This window comes from Accipiter gentilis, chromosome 1, assembly GCF_929443795.1.
Source record: "Accipiter gentilis chromosome 1, bAccGen1.1, whole genome shotgun sequence".
Taxonomy (NCBI): domain Eukaryota; kingdom Metazoa; phylum Chordata; class Aves; order Accipitriformes; family Accipitridae; genus Astur; species Astur gentilis.
In genome coordinates, this window is record NC_064880.1 from 44618279 (window position 1) to 44644089 (window position 25811).

Consider the following 25811-nt stretch of genomic DNA (forward strand, 5'->3'; position numbering starts at 1 on the left):
CATCTTACACGGGACTCCTGCTTGGTCCCTTATCATGGGAGCGTGAGGAATGATCATGCCCCAGCGACACCCATCGATAACAGTGACTAATAGCTGGGAAGGGAGGCAGACGATAGTAGGAACATGCTCAACAGAGGTGCTGTTATTCTTGGGGCAGGAGGCTTCTGCAGAGGAGGAGGAGAGCTTGGAGGGTGGACGGGGGCGTCCTGTCATTGCTGATGCTCTCTCGGGCTCAGCAGCTGGAGAGAAACGTTGGCTAAGGATGGTCAAAGCTGGGAAGGAAAAAAAGTGAGGAGGGAAAGGGATGAAGTGAAAGGAGCTAGGAGCCACGCTGGACAGCATACAGACAGCCCGGTGACCTCTGGTGCACGAGGGATGAAGGAAACAGACTGTGATTGAATATGTGGACCATCTGGGTGATCATCTTCTGGATTTCAGCTGTCCTGGTAGGTGCTCAGAGCTGTTTATTCCCAATTGCATGGAATCACATGTTGTCTGAGTAAGTGCACCTCTATCTCGTGAAGTCATGGTGTCTTTGTTTAAAAAAATCTGTGTAGAAGCTGGGATTTTTTTATTTTATTCTTCCTTCTGCTGCTTCCTGCGCTAATTGGCAGTGGCCAGATGGCTAGATGCTGGATGCCTCAGTTTCCCCATCTATATAAAGACAGCAGTGTGCCTCAGTTTCCCCATCTATATAAAGACAGCTGTGTTACTAACCTGCTTTGGTAAACATAGCAGGTTCTGTGATGAAGGAGAAAAGATTTGATGCCATTTATGGAAGCTTTGCTGACTTATGCCAGCAAGCAATCCCCTAAGGGGGAATGCCCACCACTACCAATGCCTCCCTTGACTCAGGTTGAAGGAATACAAAGTGATGTTTGACCCACAAAGTTTGGTTTCTTTCTTTTAGCTTTACCACTTTACTGGGAATTTATGTGGCAGATTGTCACTGCTGAGCTCTGGGTGCTCAGACCGGCTGGGAAGGACAGCTGAACCTGGGCTGTGATCTCCAGCTGCTGCTCACCTTATTCAGATTTTGAAACCATATAAAATCAAGACTGAAATGTGTCCAGCCTGGGTGTGAGAAGTTGGGAAAGGATCAAACTCTCAGCAAATGTAAAAAATCCTGTTTCATTGCAACTAATGGAAAAATCAATCTATTTGTCCCAGCGGGGGATTTGGTTCACACTCTGAGAAAATCTGAGCTCTGCCTGGACATTTTAATTGCAGACTGAATGCAGTCTGCAAACTTTTTTGCCTTTTAATCATCTTCCATAATTAAAATAGCGACTGTGATGGTTTTCTTGTCATTTTGGTTTCTTATTCTTAGGTAATGCCTGAAGAACTCTGTAAATAGATGTCATTGCTCTGGGTGCCACTGAAAGCATCTCCTTCCACTTGTTCTCTTTCTAATCCTTCAAAATACGTATTTTGATATTGCCAGGCATCTTTTGTTCTCCTTTAAATCCTCCCATTAAACTAAACCCACTTACTTTCGAATTAAGTGGCTGTGAATTCTGTGGCTGCAAATATTATTTATATTAAATAGTTTTTATATCCATTCATTTCACATGTTAAAAACTGTAGTTGGCTGTTGCTGTCAATAGCACAAACTGCAGCTTTCTGCCCGTTCTGGACATCCAGTTATCACAGCTATTTCTGTGTGGAATGGTTTTGGTATCTTATATTTTCTTTAAACAAAATATGAGGATGTCTTGACCCCTCAGAAAAAATCTGACAGCCTGTGAGCTGTTTCAGCGAACTGTTCAGGAAGAGATGAAGAAACGGCACGTAGAGGATCCCATTTTCCTCCTCAATTTCAAGGCGTGGGAGCAGGCTGTTTGCTCCCAGTTGTGGACGGTAAACATGAGGGAGACTGAGCGCGGTCGGTAGCGGAGCGGGATTCCCATGCCGTGGCATGGGAAGCGGGATTTCGCATCGCTCGGCAAACAGCCGTGCCAGACCTGCGATGGCCCCGCTCGTGCCCAGCCTGCCCCGTCGGATGCCAGCGTCGGCAAAGACTGACCAAGGGATAGCGTTTGTGGAAAACAAGGTCTTTAAACCAGCACCCGGAGGCTCTCTGCTTTCTCTGGGTTTAAAATCCTGTTACCCGCATGTTTATTACCAGGGAGTGGTATCTATCTGATCAGAAGAATAGGGTGGACATCACTTGAGGGGTAAAACAGTAATTGTAAGCATTAACTACACCATATTCCTGCTTGAGCAACACATTTTATGTAAGAAAATAATGCTGCACCAGATCATCAGGGTCGTCTTCACAGCGGAATGTGCTAAAAGCGTGCACCCTCATTCTAGCCGTAAAGAAATAACGCAGACTTTAAATCTCTTTCTAAAAAAAAAAACTTTCTTAGGACCTACGTTCCTTGAAAGAAAACAGTGCCCGCAAGATGCATAGCCTTTTTTAAGAGTAACAGTTTTCCTGTTTCTGAGATGGTTACGAATGTGATTGCTAGCATTTATATTTACATATGTTCAGTTTCAACTTGAACGACCCGCATGCAGACCAGACCGGGTCTGTTAGCTACTTCAAATGCTCAGCACTGACGCTGGTTTTTAATGTGTTTTCAAGGCGAGTTTTGGACAGAGATACTACAGCAGAAATATATTGCAGGTCTTAACTGTCACATTTGTACTTGTGAACTCTGAAAATGCACTAGATTGCTTTACTATTGGTAATCAAATAGGGAACAATAGGGAATGATAAATAACGCATGTTTAAAAGAAACTGTCTATATTTAGAAATTATCAAATTCAATGTTCAGCTAACAACTGAATAAATGCAGTTACATTTCTTTAGAGATGTTACTCCAGTCAGACATTTCTATTTTGTTCAAAGATTAAATGGATTTTAAAAATCTATTTTTTTCAAATATTACATGGGTTAAAAATGCATTTAAATCTTGCATCAGAGGATAGTTTATTTCATCTGAATTCTTTGCATGTGTGATTCCAGAAAATTCATTACATTATGCAAAACCAAATGGTTTTTAGTTTATATTGTGATGCACGAAGACAAAGGAGAAAGATTTCTGAATTTAAACACAACAGACCAATTAGATAAGGCATGATATGCTGCTGAAAAGATCAAACTTTGTTCAGAAATACAATACCCAGAATACTTCCAGTTGAAACGAATGGGAATATAGTCGCTGATGTCTGTTAGGCTAAAATTTAATTGTAGAAAAGTAATAGTTCTCATTACAAGCTTTTCAGTGATCATTCTTTCTCCTAAATCTAATCTAAAAGTGATCAGCAATGCTACAAGATTGATTAGGTTGAGTAGTAATATGATGCTGCCAGATTAACTTTTCCTACACAAAGTACAGAAAAAAATCTATCATCTGATGCTTTTCAAATAATACATCCTGATGACTCACTTTTAATCTTTTAAGTATGTGTGTGCATATACCTATGCAGATATATATATCTACATATAAGTTCTACAGTGGGAAATTATAAAGATTTTTGGGTTTGTTCATGAGGGAGGAATTAGATAATTTGTTATAATAGGAACCTGCTTATATTCAGTATTTTTATTGTCAAAAATAATAGAAAATGGCAAAAACAGTTAAAAGCACTTTTTTACTGCAAGACATAACAATTGGGACCTTGTCCTGCAAATCATTTTGCAATGATTTTTAATACATGCAATTTGAACGGTTGGTAGCTGTTTCATACATTCATTTTAGTCCAGTTACATATAATATAAACTGCACATTTAATTGCTACATCAGGATTGAGTTAAGACTAACATTTCCACACTGCCTTGTGAGAAAGGAGGATGGGGCAATATGGGAAGGTGAGAAAATGACCTTAGGACAAATTGCTGTCTAGGTTCTCGTGAAAATCTGGGTGAGATTCTGCTTTCAGGTTGACTCCTACAGCTTCCCGATCAGTAGCGGTGAAACAGGCTTGGATGGTCTGCAACCAGTGGACATATCTGGATCACTTGTGCCCAGGAAAATGACCTGCCAGGTCTATGGTTTAACACTGCCAGAGGCGAGTAATTAATTCTCTGTTGCTCTATGACAGTCCAGCAGTGTCCTTGATGTTTCTGCAGTCTTGTGGAAGAGCATCTTGCTCACATACTTAATATAGCAGAATAACACATTCATTTTTCTCAATAACGGTAATGTCAGCAAAAGGGAAAAGGCAGAAACTCAGTCTGTGCTTGCCGGCTGCTACTATAAAAAAGCAGACTTAATTAGGAAAATTGAATGTATTTCAAGGAAATTGACTGTATTTCAAGGAAATATTGCCCACAATCAGTTGATAGGGTTGCATGGGGAATGGGAGCATAAGAAGGGTAAATCCTGTCGAGGGCAAGTAAGTTTTAAGAGGAAAAATGATTCCACTGCTTTTAAAATTTGCAGATCAGAGCTGTCCCACCTGTCTGTGACCTTTTGAGTGTCCTGAAAAAGGAGGAAGAAAACTGTGCTGAGACTCTCTCCTTGGAGGCGAAGAACAGAACGGCCGAAAACGATCTGCTCCTGAGCTCAGGTAAAGGCTGAATGAATGAATGTGCACAATGAAAACTGCTCTCAAGTGAGCTGGGTGGCCTCAAGATCAGATACCCCCACACTCCTTCCCATAGGAGGCATGGACCTTGTATGCATCTCTCATTTAGGAGCAGAAAACCAGGTAAGGTCTGTTACAAGGCTCCGAGAGTGGGATTTTGACCTTATTGTGACAGAAGAGTCGTAGGAGCCTTCAAACTCAGCTGCTCAACTGCAGTCCTCACACCAGCAACAAAATCTTGCAAATTGCAGAGGATTTGGAATTCTTCTCATCTTGGACAAGGGTATTTTTATAAAGTCAGCCCAGCAAGTGCAAATTTACGTAACTATATTTGCCTTCAAAATCAATGAATACGAGCAGCCAACATTTAAATCACTTGGCCTGAAGGTCCTCGTTGCTTCCTCCTTGCTCTAACTTACTGTCACATAACAGAGCTCTTGCATTTCAGAGAGCATTTGTCATCATATAAAGGAGTTTTTTGGCCTGGGAAGGTCTTGCGGTACTGAGTCCTCATCATGTAGACAGCTTTCCTTTCTCAGCTGAGCAAGTGCACTCATGTGCAAGGGGTCTCAGCGCAATAACTGCAAGCAATTATTGAAGCTTGCCTATGAACTGTTAGCTCCCCCAGGCAGCAGCTGCGTCAGCATCTCACAGAGTACGTTGCATGGAGGCAACAGATGTCACTCTTTTTTGTGCGTGACCAGCCATCGCCACTAAGGATGGGTTTGTGTCATTCACAGCATCTCGCAGACTGAACTGTTTCTGGGTGCCTTTCGTGGACCATGACATGGCAAGCTCCTCACCAGTGTGGGAAGTGAAGGAGCATCCACGAGATGTGTGTGTGCAGGGTGTTCTGGCCAGAGATAAGCTGCCATGTGGAGCGAGAGTTGAGGCTTTTTCTTAGTTTCAAAGACTTCCTCTCTAGCAGAGAGGGTTGAAGACACAGAAGTGTTTCACCATGACCTGGCCCAAGGGCAGGACTCAGAGAGAGGATCTACTGCCTGGTTTCTTCAGATGCCTAGCATTCTTCTCTGCCTTTGTTTTATCCCTGTGAGCCTTGCAGACTGATGGGGGTGAGCACAGCTTCAGGGTATTATGCCCATGGAGCAGTGGCAGGGTACCTTATGGCAGGTTACCACATACTCCAGAATAGAGATCTGTCTCATTGCATATGAGAATTTTGATGATATGAATAAATCAGTTTTGTTTCTTTTCTTCCCTGTTGCCCCCCACTGAAGAGGAGGGCGGTTTGACAACCTATTTTTCTGCTTTGATCCTGTGACATGGCTCTAATGTTGAGCTCTGCATTTCCTCTGCACCAGAGCTCCAAAGATGCAAACAAGTTAAACTTCACAGGACCTCGCAGGTGCGAATGAGCACCAGCATTAGCAGGCAGTACTGTTTTACAGATAGTCTCATTTTATCTCAGTCAAGTAGTAGCTCTTCAGCAGAGACTTAATCTAGTTTTAAGTCGGATCCAAATCTTAGAAATTCCCCCGAGGCGTTTTATTACTGGAAATTTTAAAACAGGATAATTCGACTCCCTGTGCCACTCTCCCCAAATCTACAGAGAGAGAAGTACAGTATTGTGTTAAATCTTTGAGAAAGCATTTCCAACGGCTGTCAAAATTGCCCTCTTAACTCTGCAAGTCAGATCAAACAAGGCATACTGCTGTGGGCTCAGGGCTACCCACATAGGAGAAAAGTTTAAGCTGAAAGTGGCCAGAGAGACTAAGCCCCTTTCTGTCTCTGTAACTCTGCAAACACACCTTCTCCTGGCAGTGAAACCCCAGAAGAATAAAGAGGGGTGAGATGCACATCTTTCCCCAAGTAATGGCTCCCAAAGAGAGAGCCCAGGAATTTCCTCCTGCTGGTCTTCTACTCAAGGAGGGTTTGTTACCTTGGTAAACTATGGAGTAATGCTTTTATTCTGGGAAATAATGCATCTGAAAATACCTCCAGCCTTTGATTATCTGCTCATCTGAGGTCTGTGTGCAGAAAATGCCATACAGGAACGTCAGTTTGAAGAAGAGAGAAACAAAGCTCTGGGGCTTCAGTGCACGCCCTCAGTGGGTCACGCAGGGAGAGAGAAATGTGGCTTTGCAGAGCGTAGGTTGCCTTTCATACCCCATCCTTCCTGCATCTACCCCAGAAGCTCTTGGCTGGTGCAGGCAGGGAGAAGGGCAAAGCAGGGCACAAGCTTCCACGGTGCCGTCTCTGCTGCAGTGCTCGCATCTCTGTGAAAATGGAACAAACACACAGGATTAGTTGCTGGTGCATCAGGCACAAAGTACCTGAGCAGTAAGTGTTTCTTATCCTCCTGCAGTATAAGGAAAAAGGGACTCTGCCTTTGCGACACCATTAGCTTGGAGAAGGGAGGAGTGTTACGTTAATGTAACCCAACTCAATAGTTATGCTCTTTCTTTTGCAGAAGCGAAGATAGGATAATTCTCTCAAGTGCAAGGAGCAGAGGAGGGAAGCTGCTGGAGGTCTGGGACCTCTGGTTGTGGTGACACTGTGTATTGCTGCTGGGGGGGAATGCTCCCTTGCTAATTGAGGGAGGTCCCAAAGAGCACAGGGATGTCAGGGAGGTGCCGCTGGGCTCTGCCTCCACCCAGGAGGCTCTTTAGCTAGGTAGGGGTGGGTGTCACTGGCTTTGCTCCCTGAGGAATGGCAAGAAGCCCGCCTGCAGGTGGAATGGCTCGGCTGGTTTTTATTTTCTCCTCCTGGGCGGAGACCATCCCAACTTCATAATTTTGCCAGGTTTTTCTGTGCAGAGTCTGATTTGGGGGCTTTATGCCAGTGGGGTTGGCATTAAGGTTCAGTAACCCAAACAATGCAGCATGGCTGGGCATAAATATCACCCAAGGCGATGTTTCATTTGCGATTAAACTGTTGCTTTTAAGTAAATGGTTACCAAGTCCTATAAACATTGGTACAGGGAGGACACCAGAGCTGAGGTGCCCTGGCCGTGAAAAGCTCTGTACTTCCAGGCACTAGGACTGTTGTGCAGGATGACTCAATACATTTCTAGAAATGTAAATATTTTTGTTGGGCTAATGGAGGCTGGCTTTATAAAGCATGAAGCATTTGAAGAGAGCGTTCAGCACTTCCTCCCCTCTGCTTTCAGTGAACGTGTAGGGCTTTCGGCACATGCCAGGACCCGCCAGGCGTGGGGTGGTCCTAGCATTCTCCAGTGGCCTCCTTTTTCCCCTATCACCTTACAAAACCCACAGAGAAGGCTTTGCTAAAACCAGTGACAGTGAGCGGAGGCAAAAGGGAAACAGCCTGAATTATTTCAGCCTATGTCTGGAGAAGAGCAAAATAAGAAAGGCCAGGATTGCAGTTTCTCTGTAGCACAAAGGGCGTCAGCTGTAGGTCTTCTTTATTAACGCTCTGCACCACAGGCCAAAATTCATTCGTGCCTGCTTCTAGCACCTCATCAAGATGTCTAAGTTGAGGCCACCATCGTGCTGTGCTCCACTGACCATCAGTTCCCTGATGCATCTCTACCAGCCCTGCCAGAAGGCAACACAGGCAAGCCGCGGGCGCAGCTGGAAAAGCCTCCCTCACATCCTGACTGTAGGAGGGGACCATGACAAGCCCGGCCTCAAAATAAGCAGCCCTTGCACCTAACGGAGGGAAATGGGGTGAATCTGGGCAGTGTCCGTCAGTCCCTGCAGCTGACAGAGGCCTCAGGTGGCAGAAGGTGCAGGGAGGGCAACTGAGCCACAGGCTCATGCCTGCAGAGAGCCCAGCGGGACTCCAGCTTCAATGGCTGCTCCGAGATGGGTCCTCCGACTGTCAGAGGCCTCGCCTTGGAAAGAACAACAGTAGGGGCAGATTTTCCCAGAATATTGGTGTGTAACCATGTTTTGCCCTGGTCTGTAAATGTGATGACCTTCCCTTTACAGTCCCAGGGAGTGGGAGCTTGGCAAAGTTTTGCTGTCTTGCAGCAGAAAAGCCACTGAGACCTGCAGCCAAGCCCAGCGAGTGGTCTGCTGGCGTTATTTACTCCAGTACGGTCTTGGCATAATGAAAGAGATGAACAAGCAGAGGAGTATTTATGGTGATACAAGGATTACATTGATATTGTTCCTCTCTGCCCTTTCCACGTATCATTCTGAAGCTTTTAAAACTCCTAGGCAAGTTGTATCTTTTTCTTGAGGGTGACTCCAAGTCACATTAGGGTGGCTCAAAGTGGAAACTTTAGAAAGACTGAAAAGTGAGCTAAAAAAGTCACATCTGTTTTCCTTCATCTTTCCAGGGCCATTCAATAGTTACCAGAACAGAGACGGGTAGCCAAGGGCCTGATGCAAAGTTCGCAATGCCCCGAGCTGCTCTTTGTCTGGCTAGTAGAGACCAGTGGAGTCAAGGACCGGAATGGGACGGGCCTGGAGCTTGCTGGGGCTGGTTTGAAGCAAGCAGGACCTGCTCTGGCCCATCCAGGTCTCAACAGGTCTCAGCAGGACTTGCTATGTCTCATCCAGCTTGCTTTCCAGAGTACTGAGCATCTTTGTTCCTGTGGCCCTTGGGAGATGTTGCACGGTGTTTCGTTGCTTGGAGATGTTGCATAGAGTTTCACTGTTGGAAGAAGGTTCATGGTGTTTTGTCACTGGGAGATGCTGCATGGTATTTTGTTGTTGCACCCCCCCAGGCAGATGCGCTGGAATGTGGGATAACATGAGCTGCTGGCCTTCGTCTGCTGTGGGACAGACTGTCAATGCTCACTGCCCTGAATTCTTCCAGATGCTGACTGGGAAGAAAGGTAACACTAAAAATATGCTTTTCTTGCCCAGGTGTTTTTTATGAAATATGTTATTTACAAAGATGCCACTGTCAGGTCTGAACTTGAAGGGAAATCGTGTCCCTGCTTCTTTTAAAGACCAATGGTCACTTAAGAGCTCCGTTTCCAACACTAAGCTAAACATGGGAAAGCCTGGAATCAAAGTAGCAAGATGTTTTAAGTGTTTATTTTTCTTAGCCAGGTGGAGAAAAGTGTAGGAAGTACCTGCTATCCTGAAAAAGCAGTTTTGTAGCATAGTTTCTTAAGGGAAAGAGTTTTCTCCACTAAGGTTCTGTGTTTATGTATTTTTTGTCTGTCTTTCCCCTTCTAATAACTCCTAGAGCCAGTGGCTGATCTCAGCCGAGCTTGACAGGGACAAAACTTCACACAATGTTAAGTTCATACAAGTTTTGGCAAAACAGCCAGCCAAGTAGGGGGAAAAGATCCCTTTTTTGCCTCCATCAAGAGGAAATCTGCACTGGGGATTCATCCCTTGGCTGTGACAGGCTCCACATGAGTGGCACAAAAAAGATGAGCTCAAGCAACGTTTGTTGTCCTCTTTCTGGGATTTCTAAGATAGAAATGAAGTGAAATTTATTCCCAGTATGCTACAGTAATCATGAGCCATTAAGTAGGAGTTTCTGTCTACTTTCTGTTCATTTCTACTTTTCAGCAATGCCCAAGAAATGTGCTTACATTTCTCTTTAGTGAGTTAATGATTCAAATCAGAAGAGGGTTTTGCATTCTTCAGTTATAGGACACGGATTAATGAGGTCTAGTACTTACAGAAAAGCAGACAGATGCATTTTATGGAGGGAGAAATGGGAGACAAAGTATTAGATTGTCTAATAAAGATTAGATATGTCAGAGGAGAAGCACTTAGTGCTTTTTAAATAAAATCAGACACAAACCATTCAGATTAAAATAAATACCGTGCTATTTTCCGTACACACAAACAGTAGCTGCCCATTGAATCCTATAATCTGGTTTAAAGACAGAGGATAAACTACACAAAGACACAGATCGCTGAAGAAATCATCTGTCTGGCATGCACTAGCAAATCTTTACATAGTGATACTACTGGCCCTTAAATGCATTAAATGAAATCCCTGCTGGTACAGCCACTAGAGGGAACTGCTCCCTGCCTCTGGCCTTCGTACAGGGAAGGAAAACAGGAATTTGTACATCCAAAGGTCATAATTAGATCTCCAATGTGCATTGCGTTATCTTGGAGATAGTCTAACAGCATTAAACTTTACTTGTCCTTCTTATCGAGAAGCTGAGAGCTGAACCACTTCTGATAAGCAATAATCAGAGTGACAGTGTTCAACACAGAAACCCAAGACATGGTCCATTGGCATTTGCATCTTATTTCGGTCTCTGCATCTGGCATCGTGGGTCAAAGTCAGCAATAGTTTATTCTCCTTCTCATAGCCACATTCTTCTCTGATTTTATACTGCGGTTGGCTTGTGACTCATGCGTTTAATTACTGCTACAGTCGTTCCCCTGTTTTAAGCAATTTTGCAAAAGAAAAACAAAGATCTGTTTGCTTGAAAAAGAGGCAAGTTTTCTCTCCTCACCACTTACAAAGCAGATGGGCAGCCACAAATGCCAAAGACCCATACATTAAGGGACACAGATAGCTCTGAGCTCTGACCAAACCCTTGTCTCTGTGCTGTTGAGCTTTGTGCTGACATCTAGACTTGCATTTGCAGCCCAGACTGTCTGGCCCCTTCCCGCGTAAGAGACCAAAGGAACAAAGTAATCTGGAGCCAAGTAACATAACTGAAGTTCACATCCAGACCTGCACGTTGTGTCTCAGGCAAGAAACAAGGAAAGGTGTGACAACTGTGGGGATTCAGAGGCAGAGGAGGCCACATCAGATGGCCTCAGTTCCACAGCCATCCCTTTAGCCAGTGTTCCCCCTTGCCTAGGTAAACTCCCAAAGCCTCCCAGGCACCAGTAAATACCAAGCACCCATCATTAGACAGACTGCAGACCCCGAGTCCGCTCTGAGTGGGGCATGCTGCAGTTTCCCTAGTGTGTGTGTGTCACCCATAAGCAAGTAGCATTGCTAAAATTTTGCTCACGTCCACCAATATAATATGCCCTGTATACTATCCCATGCTTTGCATATAACGCAATTGCATACACACACCAACACAGAACTTCACCTCTTCTCGTTTGATCTACTTTGACATCCTCGGGCAAAAACCAGTTACAGGCATGTTTACAAGCACAACACTCTGAGCTAAGTATATGTGTCTTAATAAGCTGAAGTAGAGGATTTGCCACCATACCACTCCCTTGCTGAGTGCCAAGGCAAATTGGGGAGAACTGTTTGGGAGAGCCGTTTCTCTCCTGTTGTTGCTGCATTGCATCAGGGCATTAGAAAACCTGGCTTAAAAGCAAGCCTGGCCCTTTCAAAGATACTAAGCTGGAACAAGATGTTCATAAAAGCATCAGAGTAACAGTCTGATACTGACACACCCAGAGCTCTTCCCACTTGGAGGTCTCAGCATGTTTGCTGTGCCTTGCAGTTTTACAGAGGTGAGTTCAAATCAAGTGCAGACATGCTCTCAGGTCACCAGGATTAGCCCAGAGGTAGCAGGAGCCCTGACTCTGTCCTGACAGTCCCAGCAGAGCTCCAAAGAGCATAAACCAGTGCCAAACACTGCTGCATGTGCATCTCCCTCTGTTCCCTCAGCACTGCGGGGATGTTTTGCAGGAGCTGGATGCCCTAGAGTCCCCATGGCTAAATGTGTGGGCAAAAATAGACTTTTATGGTGCCTTCTAGCAAGGCTTCTACTGGGAAGGGCTGCTGGTTTCAGGCCCTAAGTCCTTGCTAGTATTGCCATTACTGGAGCAAAGCCAGGATTTCACTCCGTGTTTCTGGAGAGTGGCTCCTACCCGATAGATTAATGTGATTAGGACAGCGGGTAGTGGTTTTACTTCTTTGTAAAAGTTTCTCTTCAGCGCATAATCTACATGCCTGCTAGGGTAATTTTCTTCCAGTGAGATTGTAAAGTGTGGAGGGCAGGACTTCCCACTTCCACTTTAGTGTCAAACATGAATACGGGCATGTTCAAACCTGTCCTATTCAACTATATGCAACTCGCTGGGGATCCATCTCACTCAGCTTTAGGAGTCTAAAAGTCAGATGTCCTACCAGAAGTCGGTCAGACAAACTGCTCTCTGTGGATGTCTGTCTGAAAATGAGATTAATTCTGCAAATGCCTCTTTTTCTCCACTGACTAGAAAGACAGCCACGAGGGACACAGTTGGACTCAAGCATTTAGATTTCAGAAGTCTAACTTAAGTGAGGGGAATCCCATCCTAGCCTTTAATTTTTAAGTAAGCAAGGAAATCAACAGTGTAAGATAATGCCCAGACCTGGCTGTGGGGAGAAGCCTTTTAGTTTTCATTTCAACCTCACAAAAAATCTGTGACCATCTAAAGTTTTGTGTTCTCTTCAGACCATGACAAACCACAGTAAGGAGGTGGGACCATTCAGCGAAGTATCAGATTTGCATGGAGTATGAATCTGTGATTGAACAAGTCATGTGTTTGCTGATCCTGGAATACTGGCCAAGAAACACCAGATGTACCGAACAGTATTATTTATGTTGCAGTTAATAAAAACACATCCATCACAGTCATCCCTGAGTGGGCAAACAATATTATGACCCACACAAGTACACCGGGCAAGTATCAACATAATTAGCTCAGCTGCATTTCACCTCCAGCTATGCAGAGTGTACTGCCTGGGGGGAAATATTCTCTTTGCGCTTGGAGCCACCCTACACCTTGATGACTGACCCCTGAGGAGAACAAAGATACAACTGGAAATGGTTACACCTGGTTTTGTCTTTTTTTGTTGTTACCACACAGGTTTTGTCTACCGAAACTGTACAAGCAAGGGTTGGTCAGACCCATATCCGAGACCTGATATCGCTTGTGGCTACAACGTCAATGACACGACAAACGAGGCGAGAGTGAGTCTGAGTGCCTGTAACCACAGATTCCCTGCTTTGGGGCCCTGGGGGAGGAACACGTTAAGGAGAGACTGAATGATGTTATGATTTAGCTCAGGTGGGGTTACTGTTACAGGTGTTTTTCGGCATAAATGCTTCCTCCAAATGATCAGAATGGGTTGCTCACGGTAAAGCTTCAGTAGCTGATTTTACAAGAAAATGTATTTGTGAAATAGGAGGAGACAAGACACGTATCTCTTGGTATGGGCTGATTTCTACCAGACAGTCAAAGGTTAAGGTATGAATGTATGTTCCCCTGCAGCGTTCCTATTTCATGACTCTGAAGACCATGTACACCATTGGATACTGCACCTCCCTCGTGACGCTGACGATAGCCTTAGCGGTCCTGGTCTCTTTTAGGTGAGGAGAAGCATCTCTGGTTTGTGTTTGGCCAGGACTTCTGGTCATCTCAGCCGACACAGATCCTTCTGTTGGCTTTCAGGGCAAGTTAAAAATTGAAGTGTTTCTGAAAACCTTCACAGAAGTCAGTGACAAAAATGATCTCTGAGTCTTGTCTCCCAGAAAATGTCAGGGCTGCTCCTCACATTGTGCTCTCCTGTCCTTTCCAAAATGTAGCTGGATGTATTTTGCAGCCTGTCGTTTGGACCACCTCTCCGCTGTGGTCTTCCCATGACTTCAGTGTCCCTTGGGCAGAGTGTCTTTCCCCCTGCTATTCTTTTCCCCACTTGAGACTGTGGCTAAAACTCTGCTCCAAGTGCTGCTGCACTGACTTCTGGGGAGGTGTTCCAGGTTTACAGCAGCGACCCGACAGTCGGCTTATCTTCACGCATCCTTATAACCTGGAATTTGTACTTTGCTGCTTATTCAGTGAAATTAATTTTCCTTACAGTAAGTGTCAGGGCGGCACCTCTGGGCAGAAGGAACGCCAGCCACTTTGCAAACTCGTTTTCAGGCTGCACGGCCTCCAGACCCAGATTATGTGGAGATTTAATACAGAAAACATTGCAGGCACAAGTGCACTGTGCAGGCAAACCAAATAAATCCACCCAGGTGTGGATAAACACCTTGGGTTCATGTTACTCCAGAAAGGAGGGAGGGAGACTAGACCGAGCATATTGGCGTGAAATCGCAATTCTTGCGGCAACCTTCAGCTTGGTTTAGTACCTGAGTGGAGCAGACGTGACTTCAGCTTTTTAAGGTCTTCTCTAGGCTACCCCTCTTGGGAAATGCATTAGTCTTCCTTTCACAGACAGAAAAACAGCATTCTTAATTTGTCAGTTTAGCATTAATAAGGACTGAAACCTGCTGTTCACAGCCACAAGCTACCTGCATTGGCTATGAATGTAACTTACAGGATCTTTCTCTCTTTTTGTAACAGAAGACTTCACTGTACAAGGAACTACATCCACATGCACCTCTTCACATCGTTCATTTTGCGAGCCTCGTCCAACTTCATCAAGGATGCCATCTTGTTTTCCTCTGAAGACACGAATTACTGCGGGGCATACACGGTAACCCTCTGCCTTCCAGCTTGCTCCACACCTCAGTTTCCCAGCAGGATCCCAGCAGTAGCTAGTGTGCAGGGAAGGAAATCTCTGTCTCAGCTTTCCATTCAGCATGAGGAGTTATAGGAGAGGAAAGGTACGCCCTGTCCCTTCTCCATGGCTCGATCCTGCGTGTTCGTTGTTCCTGGCTGAGATTTCCCTGTTTGGGGGGATTCTGTGGTGTGAGGACACAAAAGCAGCCCAGGCTGGAGCATACACGCAGAAACCCAGGTGCGGTTCCTCCTGGCTATAAATGCCTTTACAAGTATTGGAGCAGAGGGGATCCAGGTCAGTCTGAAGTAGACACCTGCATTCATCTTCTTGATTGCGTTGACTTGATGGCCATAGAAGACACCAGGAGTTCAGCACCTTGACCCAGAAATGCCTAAACAATGGTGTCTCAGGCTGTGAACACAGGATACACAACCAGGATGGAGATGCTTACATGGATTTTAGATCCTGGTAGGTGGGGCTGGCAGGAAAAGTATGAGAACACATTAAATATTGCTGACTCATACTACAGTGTGAGACCCTGATAGTAAGATAGGCGTTTGCACCCCAAGAGCCTGGAAAAGGAACGTCCCAAATTTTGAATTGCTTTTTCCTTTTTCTTGGCAGCAAAATATCTTGAAAACTGGAGGGGGGGGGGGGGGGGGGGAGGGGACCACTGGAGATGATGTTCAATGCTTTAAACCAAAAGATAAGAATTAGGGAGGGAAACAAAACAAAGCAAAACAAAAAGGCTGTTTTTTTCTTTTACCTCCCCAGTTTTGCTGGATCTTTGTTGCTGAACATTTTGAGCAAATTTTAACTTGTCTTTATCAACCCTTTTTCTCAGGAAAAAAAAAAGACTGACAAATACATTCATGTTCTTCTCTAAGGTGATATTAGTGCTATTGATACTAATAAGGTCGTGATAGTGAAACTTCTCTAAGTGAGACAGTAACCCAAACCCATGTGTCCATGACACATTTGGTTCTTGTTAGTGAGGCAGTTGATTAATGCATTTACAAGTGCCAGTCCTGCTTTCTTGTCATGTGAATGCCTGTCTCAAGGCCACCTGTTTAGTCCCCTAATTGCTATAAAATCTCTATTTCCCAAGATTTATTTACAGCTCTCTCTTTGTTAGAAGGTAAATACGAACCCAGGCAGAAGCTAATTGTCCTCTCTTTCCTCAGGCTGGGTGTAAGCTCACCATGGTCTTCTTTCAGTATTGCATCATGTCTAACTACAGCTGGCTCCTCGTGGAGGGACTGTACCTCCACACTCTCCTGGTTATTTCTTTCTTCTCGGAAAGGAAATTCCTCTGGCAGTTCATCGCCCTCGGATGGGGTACTGGTTCTCCTTTCAGTAAGAATAACTGTGGGTTTGTTTTGCCTTTGGGATTGGCTTGTGGAGCAGTAACCAGCTTTTCCAATTGCAGGTGCCCCAACCGTGTTTGTGGCTGCATGGGCAACTGCTAGGCAACTCCATGAAAATATCGGGTAAGCTGCGTGGAGGGGGGGAAGGTGGCATGCCGGGGGGAGCACGCAGCCCCTGCGCAGGCTACTCCACGGCGTCCTGCTCATTTCTAACCACAGGCAGCCAAGCAAACCAACCACCACCCTGCTGTGCTACAAGCCTGGATCCTGGTGTGGGTGGGAGTAGAGGTCCAGCTGAGCAATCTGAGAAAAAGCCTCAAATTTCATTTCAGCATTTTCAAGGGTAGGAGGTAGCTTTCAAGTATGAACTCAGCCCACGATGTTTTCAGCATCTGTATTTGACTTTCTGATCGGTGAAACTTTCTTCTTTTCTCTTCTCCCTTCCAAAATTTTGAACAGTGGTTGTACTTTAAGGGCAGGATATACTTTTGTCCAGCACAGGTAGACAGTTTTCTGTCAGAAACGTTATACCACTAAGTGAGAACAGGAAATTAATTTCCTAGAGGGGAATAGGGCTCTATCTGAAGTGCAAAACAGACTAAACCTCTTGAAAAGACCCCAGTGTTTTGGTAACTGACTGCACCTTCTCTTCTATTTTTACAGGTGTTGGGACATTAACACTAATGCCAATACCTGGTGGATCATTAGAGGCCCTGTAGTTTTGTCTATTTTTGTAAGTCTTCTCTGGGACAAGCAGATTCAAACTGTATTTTCAAATATTGTGAAGTCAGAGATCATCTACTCAACATGCTTTAGAAGTGTGTTAATGAACTGCTCTTAGACATGTGCCTGAACTGGTGTGACACATGAATTACTGCTTAAGCAACTTCTACTCAGCAGGATTTAGTCAGTAACTAACGCCCCGAAGCTAAGTTCACAAGAAAAGCTAGAGTGTCCTCCCAAGAAGCAAGAGCCTGAAGAAGATCAGGTTTCCACATCCTGTTGATTTCATATGAACTTGGCTGGCTTGTGGAAGCTTGTTTTGGACTGTTTCAAGGAAGGCTCCGGAGGAGAAACGAAGTGGCTGTACATTTCAGTACAATCGCCTTTGTGTCTCCCGGTCAATGCCCCTCTCAGCAAAGCCAAAACCAACTTGTCTTACATGACCATTAGCTTTTGTTTTCAGCGTTGAAAGCAGCTCACAGGCTGCACGCACCATATGTTAGTGAACTGCAATTATACTATTATGGCATTGCTTACTGAAATAAGGCATAGGCATTGAAACTCAGCGTGAACTTGCCCAGTACAAGGCAGTAGCGATGTCAAGAACAGTTTGGTACATACAATACTCAGCACCGATGGTTTGAGCCTTTGCTGGTGCTCACCTTCAGAGTCTTAGGTACCAAGGGGCTGGAGCTGCTTCTTGGAGATAGTTGTTCTGCTCGACGGAGATGCTGTGGGGCAGACCACTCTGCAGTGATCTATCTGAAGTAGTGCAGATAGTATTCTGTACTACTACAGATAGTAGTACAGAAACACGTGAACTGTTAGTTACTCTCAAGTAACCCACTGACACTCCAAGTGAGAACCCAAGGGTTGGTTGAGGGTTTTGTGTTGCCAGCAGGAGCCATTATGTTTGCAAAACACAAACTGCAACACTTGGCACCATCTCGTGGAAGCTCGAGCAGCAGAGGTGGTGGGTTAAAGTTCTGCTCCCATTTACCACTGAGCAATCCTTCGCCCCCGCAAGACAAGCAGAAGACCACACAAGTGATTCAGCATCAACTTAACAAGGCCACAGCATTTATTTTTCTTAATGAAAAAACCCCTACGCTCCAGGAGCCACTCGGCAATATTTAAATGACAAGGCAGCCCAGGCATTCCTGCAAGGCAAAAAGCGCAATCTTAATTTATCTTTTGACGGCCACCACCAGCTATCCCCTTCCAAGTTTCCTCAAAATCCTGATCACATCTAGCTTAGTCACCTCAGGCCCTGCCTCTTTACCTAAAAGAGGCTTTTCTCAAGCCCTGAGCCACAGACAAACAAACAGCCAGACATTCAGAATTCAGATCTAATCTCTTTATTCCTCACAGCGCATAGTCTTTAGCAGTTCAAAGGGCAGAAAATCAACACCGATAAACTCTTTTGTGCTCCTAGGCTAACATTCATAGCTGGGCTGCCCACAGCAATCCCTCCGCCGGGCAGCCCCCCGGCCCCCCCGCCGCAGTGGTTCTCCACAGCCACAAGTCCTGCTCAGCCTACACTGCCTGGCCTAGTGGGTTAAAAACCCCAGAATCCCCAGCCCTGCACCTCCTTTTCCCCCCAGATATTTCAGTCTTCCCTTGGAGTTCCCCACCCCTAGCTCCTCCCAGCTCCGCTCCTTTCCTCACCCCTCCCCAGCTCCCCAAACTTCCAGCCCTCTCCAAAACACCCCCAGCAGCCAAGACCATGCAGCTACAGTTGCTCCCTCTTCGTCCAACAATTTAGGGAACCCAGGGACATCCTGGGTCTGTCCCGTCTACAGCAGACCCCCTTCTCTTAGGGAAACCCCCCACCTCAGAGCCCCGCTCCAACACCCACCGGCACGTAACAAGCCACCACGAAGAGGAGGATGCCCCATCGCGACGGTGTTTCCAGGCGGAGGAAAGCCGTGCAGGGTGTTGCAAAAGGGCTGCGGGTGCGGGTGTGCGGGCGCAGGGTGATGATGATGATGATGATGTTGGGAGCCCCGATGCGAAGGGCAAATAAACCCGGGATTGCTCCCCGGTGCTCCATGCTGGGCGTGGGAGAGATGCCCGCTCAGGCTGGCTCTGCCTCCCCTGCGACTCCCACTCTTTGCCTGAGGGTCAAATGAGCAGAAACAGCTATTGCTTCACCTTTGCCCAAACTGAGCAGCAGATCAGCGTTTTTATGTGATACCCAGCCTTGCAGAGGGGGAAAATGCAAAAGGGAGAACTTCAGTGTTGACTCTCTCCTGTCCCCACTTTTAACCACTTTGCCTCCATCATCCCAAACCACATCGTGTCTTTTGGCAGGGAACAAACGGCATTTGCAGTCCCAGTTAGCAAGCGGCAGCTCCAGTGCTGCCCCTTTCCTGGCATCCAAAGTGGGGCCAGACTGCGCAGGGGCTGTCTGAACCCCACAGCCAGAAGGGATCCTACCAGTGCGCCTGATCTCCCCACCCTTTGGTGATTTGCCCGGGTAATAAGCCCTGATCAGCCCCATAACTAAAGCTGCGGCAAACCAGTGGGGAAAGCAGTGAGCGCCTAAGCCCAGGGTGGCCAGGCAGGCTGGAGAGGCAGGAACAGGGATTGGGATGGGGACAGGGACACGGACATGGGCAGGCCAGCCCCAGCTCCTGTATTCTGCCTGCTCAGCCAAAACACCCCAAACTGGCTCTGCTGATACATGGCAATATATAAGTGGTTACTGTGCATTTGGTTTTGTTGTTTGTTTTTTTTTTTTTTTTTCACGTCCTTCCTTTTGGGGTTTTTTTTCAGATTAATTTCATTCTTTTTGTCAACATTTTAAGAATCTTGATGAGGAAGCTGAGCTCGCCTGAAGGACGGAGCAGTGATTTCAACCAATACAAGTATGTCCCTTAAACTGCAACTATGCCACGTGACCCCACTGGAGCTCCTCTTGCTCCTTCTACACGGGCTTTCCCCTCTGTTTTCATTCTCAGGAGACTTGCAAAGTCAACACTCCTCCTCATCCCTCTGTTTGGGGTCCACTACATCATCTTTGCTTTTTTCCCTGAAGATGCAAGCAGCGGCACAATGGAAATTCAGCTGTTTTTTGAATTGGCTCTTGGATCATTCCAGGTAATATTTAACAAGCTATTATTTCTTTAAAATAAGAGAAAGAGGTGTAACATGTAACTCTGCAACAGAGCAGAGTCCCAATGGCAAAACCAAGCTGTCTGATTTCCCTTGAGATGCCTTATCCCCATTCAGAAGCTGAAACTGCAGTTCTAATTCTGTGACCACGGTTCTTTTATCTTTTAGGGCTTTGTCGTGGCTGTACTTTATTGTTTTCTTAATGGGGAGGTGAGTTTTGTGTATATAACATTCTTTTTTATTGCTCAAGCATGCCTCATTAATCAGTGGGATACATTCTCCGATGAATTACGTGTTTTATCTGAGGGTTTTCTGCCCAGCTACCTAATGTCACTCGTGAAATACCTCCTAGACCTGGCAAGCCTAAGTAATTGTATGCCAGATGCAAACTTCACCTCTCAACCATTGCAGCCCTTTCGTAAATCAGCATTATTACTGTCTGGGAATGGAGGGTGGGAGTACCATCCTGCACACGGTCACACTGACAATTAACTGGTTCTGATGTATGGTGCTATTATCTGTCATCCTATGGCTGTTTTCTTTGCTTGATCCTTGGGAGGGAATTTATCAAAAGCTGTATCCAGTCCAAGTTTATTAGGACTCTAATAAGGTAAAGCTTTTGGAAGAGGGACCGTTTCCTTTGTGGTCGTATGATAACTCCCAGGCTTCTGAGCTAGAACTTGCACTCTGAAATGCTGCTGCTGGTAGAGGTGGGGGGAAACATTATCCAAACTGGGAGATCCTGAGGTTGTTGGAAGGGAAAAAAAAAAAAAAAATTAGCGCCTAAGTTTGGAAGAAAAAGTCACTTTGAAATGGAGGAGGGGTTTGAAATACTTTGACTAATCCTTTAACCGTGTTCAGAAAAAGTTGTTTTGAAAAGAAAGTCTTCATTTTTTTACCTTAGAGTGCCAAAATGTCTCGTTTTTATAACTAAAATAAAAATCTTGGAAAAATCTAAACCAAACACTTAACTGAGGCCAGCTAGACTCTGTCAACAGTTTCACCTGCAATTAAAAAACAGGTTACCAGAAAACTGTGTGGCTGCAACAACAGCATCACTAGAAGTGACAAGAAACAGGCCCTACCCTAACCCCTTAAACTGGGGGTTAAATAAATAAATCCAAACCTTGGCAAAGGTAACCCGCTCTCTCTTTCCTGTTATACTGCCCTCCGCAATGCAGGGCTCCAAGATAAACTAGCTGAACTAAGTATTTTGTGACCTTTCTACCTAGGTTCAGCTGGAAGTTCAGAGAAAATGGAGGCAGTGGCACTTAAGCAAACACGTGCGTCAGCATCTCAGCACCTCAGCGAGTAATGGAGGAAGTGGCTTAACTCAAGAGATGCAGATGGTGAGGTCGAGCCCACCAGAGCACAGGAGAGCAACCCTCCAAAGATCAAGCGTGCTTTAACACTGTACACCTGGAGGATACCTCCATGCTCAGATACACATGGTTAAGTCCCACGGACCATGATGGGATTCTTGTGTATGTATCCGAAAGCGGGACTTGGCTGTAGATCAATGGTTCTTGAAGCACATCTGTTCATTTATATCCTGTGTAGCAGCAGAGTTATTTTGCAAGGCAAAATGGGGCCAAAACATTATGCTCTTCCTTGGGTTTCTGGCCACAGTCATTTGTGTTTCTTTCCACACCAATATTTTTCAGTTGCTATTTCTACCTTAAATGTGACCTTTCATTTTCCGTGTGGCTCTCCAACATGTTCCAGGCTAAGCCAGGCTGGTGAGTTTTAGATGTTCTCTATTTCTTCTGCTGTTGAAGCTGGGAGGACATTCAATTTTGTACAATGGAGGTTACGATCCCTCCTTTAACACAGCCCATGGGTTTGAAATGCAAAATTAATTCATCCCTAAAATTTACAAAGATTCAAAGTCTTTCTGTTGTGGTGGTGGATGATGGACACTGAGAACATAAAAGCACAGCTGAGCCCCTGTTTCCTCTCTGACTGCCTATCTGCTGCTCAGGTACGCTCCAGTGACAGGTTCAGACAGCTTTCTTCCTTTGCCTCTTCTAACAGTGGAGACCATGGAAATAACAGTGGTCCAATTTGGATCTTCGTCTGTTTTTGAAATGGTAAAAAAGCTATTATAGCGTATTCCAAGGGTGGCCAAGAAAACTTTAGTGAGATGGGTCCTTCCTATTGTGTCTGTACCTCTGAGACTTGTCCAGCTAGTCTTTGAAGGGAATGAAAAGCCTATGAAAGCCCTTGAGACATTTAAAACTCAATTGTACTTGACAGTACAAGGTATCTTGTGAAAAACAACACCACAGTGGCTGGCAAAAATCTCTTTACAGCCTATGATCACTCAGTGAGCTGAAATCTGCAAGACTGCACACTGTAATACGCTGTCACGAGGTATATGAGCTTCTATTACAGCTTTATGTTCTTTAGGATAAAATTGTTAAGCAAATATCCCTAGTTTGAGTGGGAAAAGGATAAAATAATTCATCCGACAAAGGCAATCAAACCTCCCACTTGATTTTGTATCTGCATTTCCCGCCTTGGGGCAATTCTTGCCTGGTTTTCTTCAAGGGCAAAGATAACTGAAGAGAAAGCACTTCTCCCTCCTCCCTATCACCTACAAGACATTGGCAAAACATGCATGGTATGTCAAATACTGACGGAGAGGCATTCCCCAACCCCTCTGCCAAAACTGCTCTAACGAGCTTTTTATTTGCACCAAACTGTCCGTGGTAGACTTCTGCCATTTTACCAGAAGGCAAACATGCGGAGAAATTAAAAGGATGCTTTCAAAGTTAAATTACCTGTGCAGAAGCAGGTTTTTGAGCGCTATTAGCACTGTTTCAAACCCCGAGATTCCGGAAAAATGTCTTTTTATTTCTCTGCCGGTGCTGACAGTTAGACCGCACAGCCTGTATCCTCCCCGTGAAGCAGGCACTGCAGGCAGCAGCACCACTGACGGCACCCAGGCGAGGAAGGGCACCTTGGCAAGACGGAGGGCTTCACCTTCCCTTCAGCCTCCCCTGCCCCGTTGGCTTTGCCTGCTGATGCAGGTCACCCAGCAGCGGGAGGGTTGAACCTCTTTAAAACAACAGTCGACTTTGGCCTTTAAAACTCAGCCAAAGAAGCGGGATCAGTCCTGTGACCAAGGGAGAAGTGAAAGCTCTTCCGCGCGCGTTTGGGTGAAAGATCTCGCTTCTCGCTGACTTACCCAAGCCAAGCAGAGCCTCCAACCTTCTTGGGCGTTCACTCTGTCCCAGCGCATTTAGCAAGTCAGATACTTCTGAAAAGATACACCCATTAGCCTCATTTTCTCTCTGGCCTACAAATAAGACCAAGAAGAGCGAAACAACTCGTTATGTCCCCTGTCTGAGAATTAAACAATTACCAGTCAGGCCAAAGCAGCTGTTTGTTCTAAATGCAAGTACCTTCCTCTGCCATAAATGAAAAAAATATAGACTCAGAGATACAATAACATGTAATTAATTAGATCTGATGCAATTATTGGCTCTCCCACAAGCCAGCGTAAAAGCTCAGCCCTGCAAGTGTGTAGTTAGGGCCAACACCGATGGCACAAGGTCAGGTGGAGCCCAGGCTGAGCATGATACCTATTTGTACAGGAGTCTTGGTGAAACGGGGATGAACCACATGCCCCAAAATAAAATGCTGCTGGTTTTTTGCATTTAAAAAAACCCAGTTCTAGCATAAGTTACTGTTTTACATGGCCATTTTGGTTTTATTTGACTTGCCAGAAATAACCAAAAAATTGAAGTGTTCCCAGATTCTGTATTACATGTTTGCTTCAGGCATCGAGCACTGTCCTGGTTTGTATGAAGAGCTGAGGCTCCATAAAAGCCCTCAGATGTCAGCTGGCATTTGCAGTCCTTGGCTCTTTGGGAAGAGTGCGTCTACTCGGGTAGGTGCCAGAAGCAGGTGGCCCCAGGTGTTACAATGCTGTGACCTAGATGTAGAGCGCTGCTGCCAAACACCACCATAGTGGGATGGGTTCTCATCTTGCCCATCTTCTGCAAAGGTGATGCAAAAGCACCCTTCCCTGCTGGGGATCTCTCTTGATTAACTAGAGTGCAGAATATTAGAGAAAAGAGCTACTTGGCTTCAGGAGCGCGGACATGTTTATAAGCAGACGAAGAGGAACAGGGAAGTAAATCTCAGCGAGCAATGCAAAAAGGGGGAGACGAACGGGTGCAAGGCATGCAGACTCCAGCACCAGTGGCCTGAAACAGCTGACACAGACTGAACACAAACTCCATATTCAGAGTTCACCGGCTTCCCTTTCGCTCCTCCCTATCCAATGTAAAGCAGGTGTTCGTTATCAGTAAACTTCAGTACCATCTTCCGGACAAGTAGTTATCATTGTTCTGGGACACTGGTGACAGCCGCTGGCTATTCACTCCAGGTACCCTGAGAAGCCAGTTGCAGCTCTGCAAGCCAGCAGCGCAGGCAGCAGCTCCAGCTGCCTGAACATCAGCTGTCGAAGACCTAAGGCTGAATTTAAGAGGAAGTGATTAATGGATTTTTCTCTCCCAACACAGCAACAAGGAAGTTCCCAGCAAAACCTCAGAAGCAAAAAGCAGTATTGTTGTGCGGTGAATAATCACATTCTGCAACGCCTCACTGGGCATCAGGGGAGCTGAAATGAATTGTTTCAGAAGAGGGTGGTGCCAGTTCAGAGGGGTTGGATCCACGAGAAGGTGAGAGGCCCCAGGAATCCAGCCAGCACCCCTTCCAGGACAGCCCCCGGGGCAGACCTTTGTTTCACCCAGAAACGAGGCCCTTCTTACATATGCAAGCTGACCTGGAAGGTTTAGAAGATGGGCCATCACCTGCTTTACACAGGCCCCAGCAGTGGGAAAGAGAAGGCAGGTGAGGACTGTCATCCTCCTGTAATCCTCTTCCCCTGACTCACAAAAGCAAGCAAAGCTCAACCCCCAGACCAGGCAGCCCTCCAAGTACAGCTGGTGAAGGTACTGTAGACTTAATCAAAATACCAGCAACAGTCCAGGATATCTCCCTAGCTAGCATGCCCAGTACTGTTATTTTCTTATTCTTATCCACGAGCAATGGTTTGCGCACAAGTTTCCAGTTAAAAGTTAGCAACCGAACAAGTCTAAACAGCTCATTAACAAGAGGTGATGTTCACTACCCTGCTTTTAAGAGATATTAAACCATCTGAGACAGGCCAATGACCTCTCTCATCAGAACGAACACCAGGTGCTAATTAACTTAGGTGAGATTACATAAACTAATTCAGTGGTGAAGCTGGAGATCTGTTTTCCTGGCATTTAACTAAACCTGTTAGTACAGTGAGCTCAGAAAAACCTGTATAAATACATTCGTGCTCAGATACCACTTCTGCAGGCCAAATGAGCAGAGCTGGGGAAAAAAGCAAGGATGCTTCAGACACAGGGTGCGGTGTGGGAAAAGGGAGGTGAAGGACACAGGAAAGAGCTCTTTAGCTGGTAAACAGAGCACACGCAACAGCAGGAAATCATTGAGAGCCTACAAGGTTATCGCTAATTCCCACAAAGCAGCACAGCTGACTGCCCTTCTTGTTTTGCAAGACAAGAAAACAGTGCCGGCTGCTTGGGTTGGTGTGGACAGGTTGGAGTGGAAAGGAGGGGGGAATGTGCGGCAGCCTCGGCTCCCTTGGTCAGAGCTCGGCAAAGCACCAAGCAGTGGTTTCTTCGCTGGTATACCTGGGTAAACACACGGAATGGCACCTGGGTGATTATGTAAACTCGTCCC

The 25811-nt window shown here is 45.7% G+C and overlaps 1 protein-coding gene across 1 annotated transcript; it reads left to right on the plus strand.

The window, feature by feature from the left end:
* The first annotated feature begins 218 nt into the window (after positions 1 to 218).
* On the plus strand, positions 219 to 21475 carry SCTR (secretin receptor). The gene is given in 15 exon segments (XM_049814731.1): positions 219 to 290; positions 292 to 342; positions 345 to 446; positions 4395 to 4521; positions 9197 to 9307; positions 13218 to 13321; positions 13623 to 13720; positions 14700 to 14832; positions 16044 to 16197; positions 16289 to 16349; positions 16890 to 16959; positions 19728 to 19819; positions 19913 to 20051; positions 20235 to 20276; positions 21299 to 21475. Coding segments are annotated over 15 exon segments (1533 nt in total).
* The last annotated feature ends 4336 nt before the right edge of the window (positions 21476 to 25811 follow it).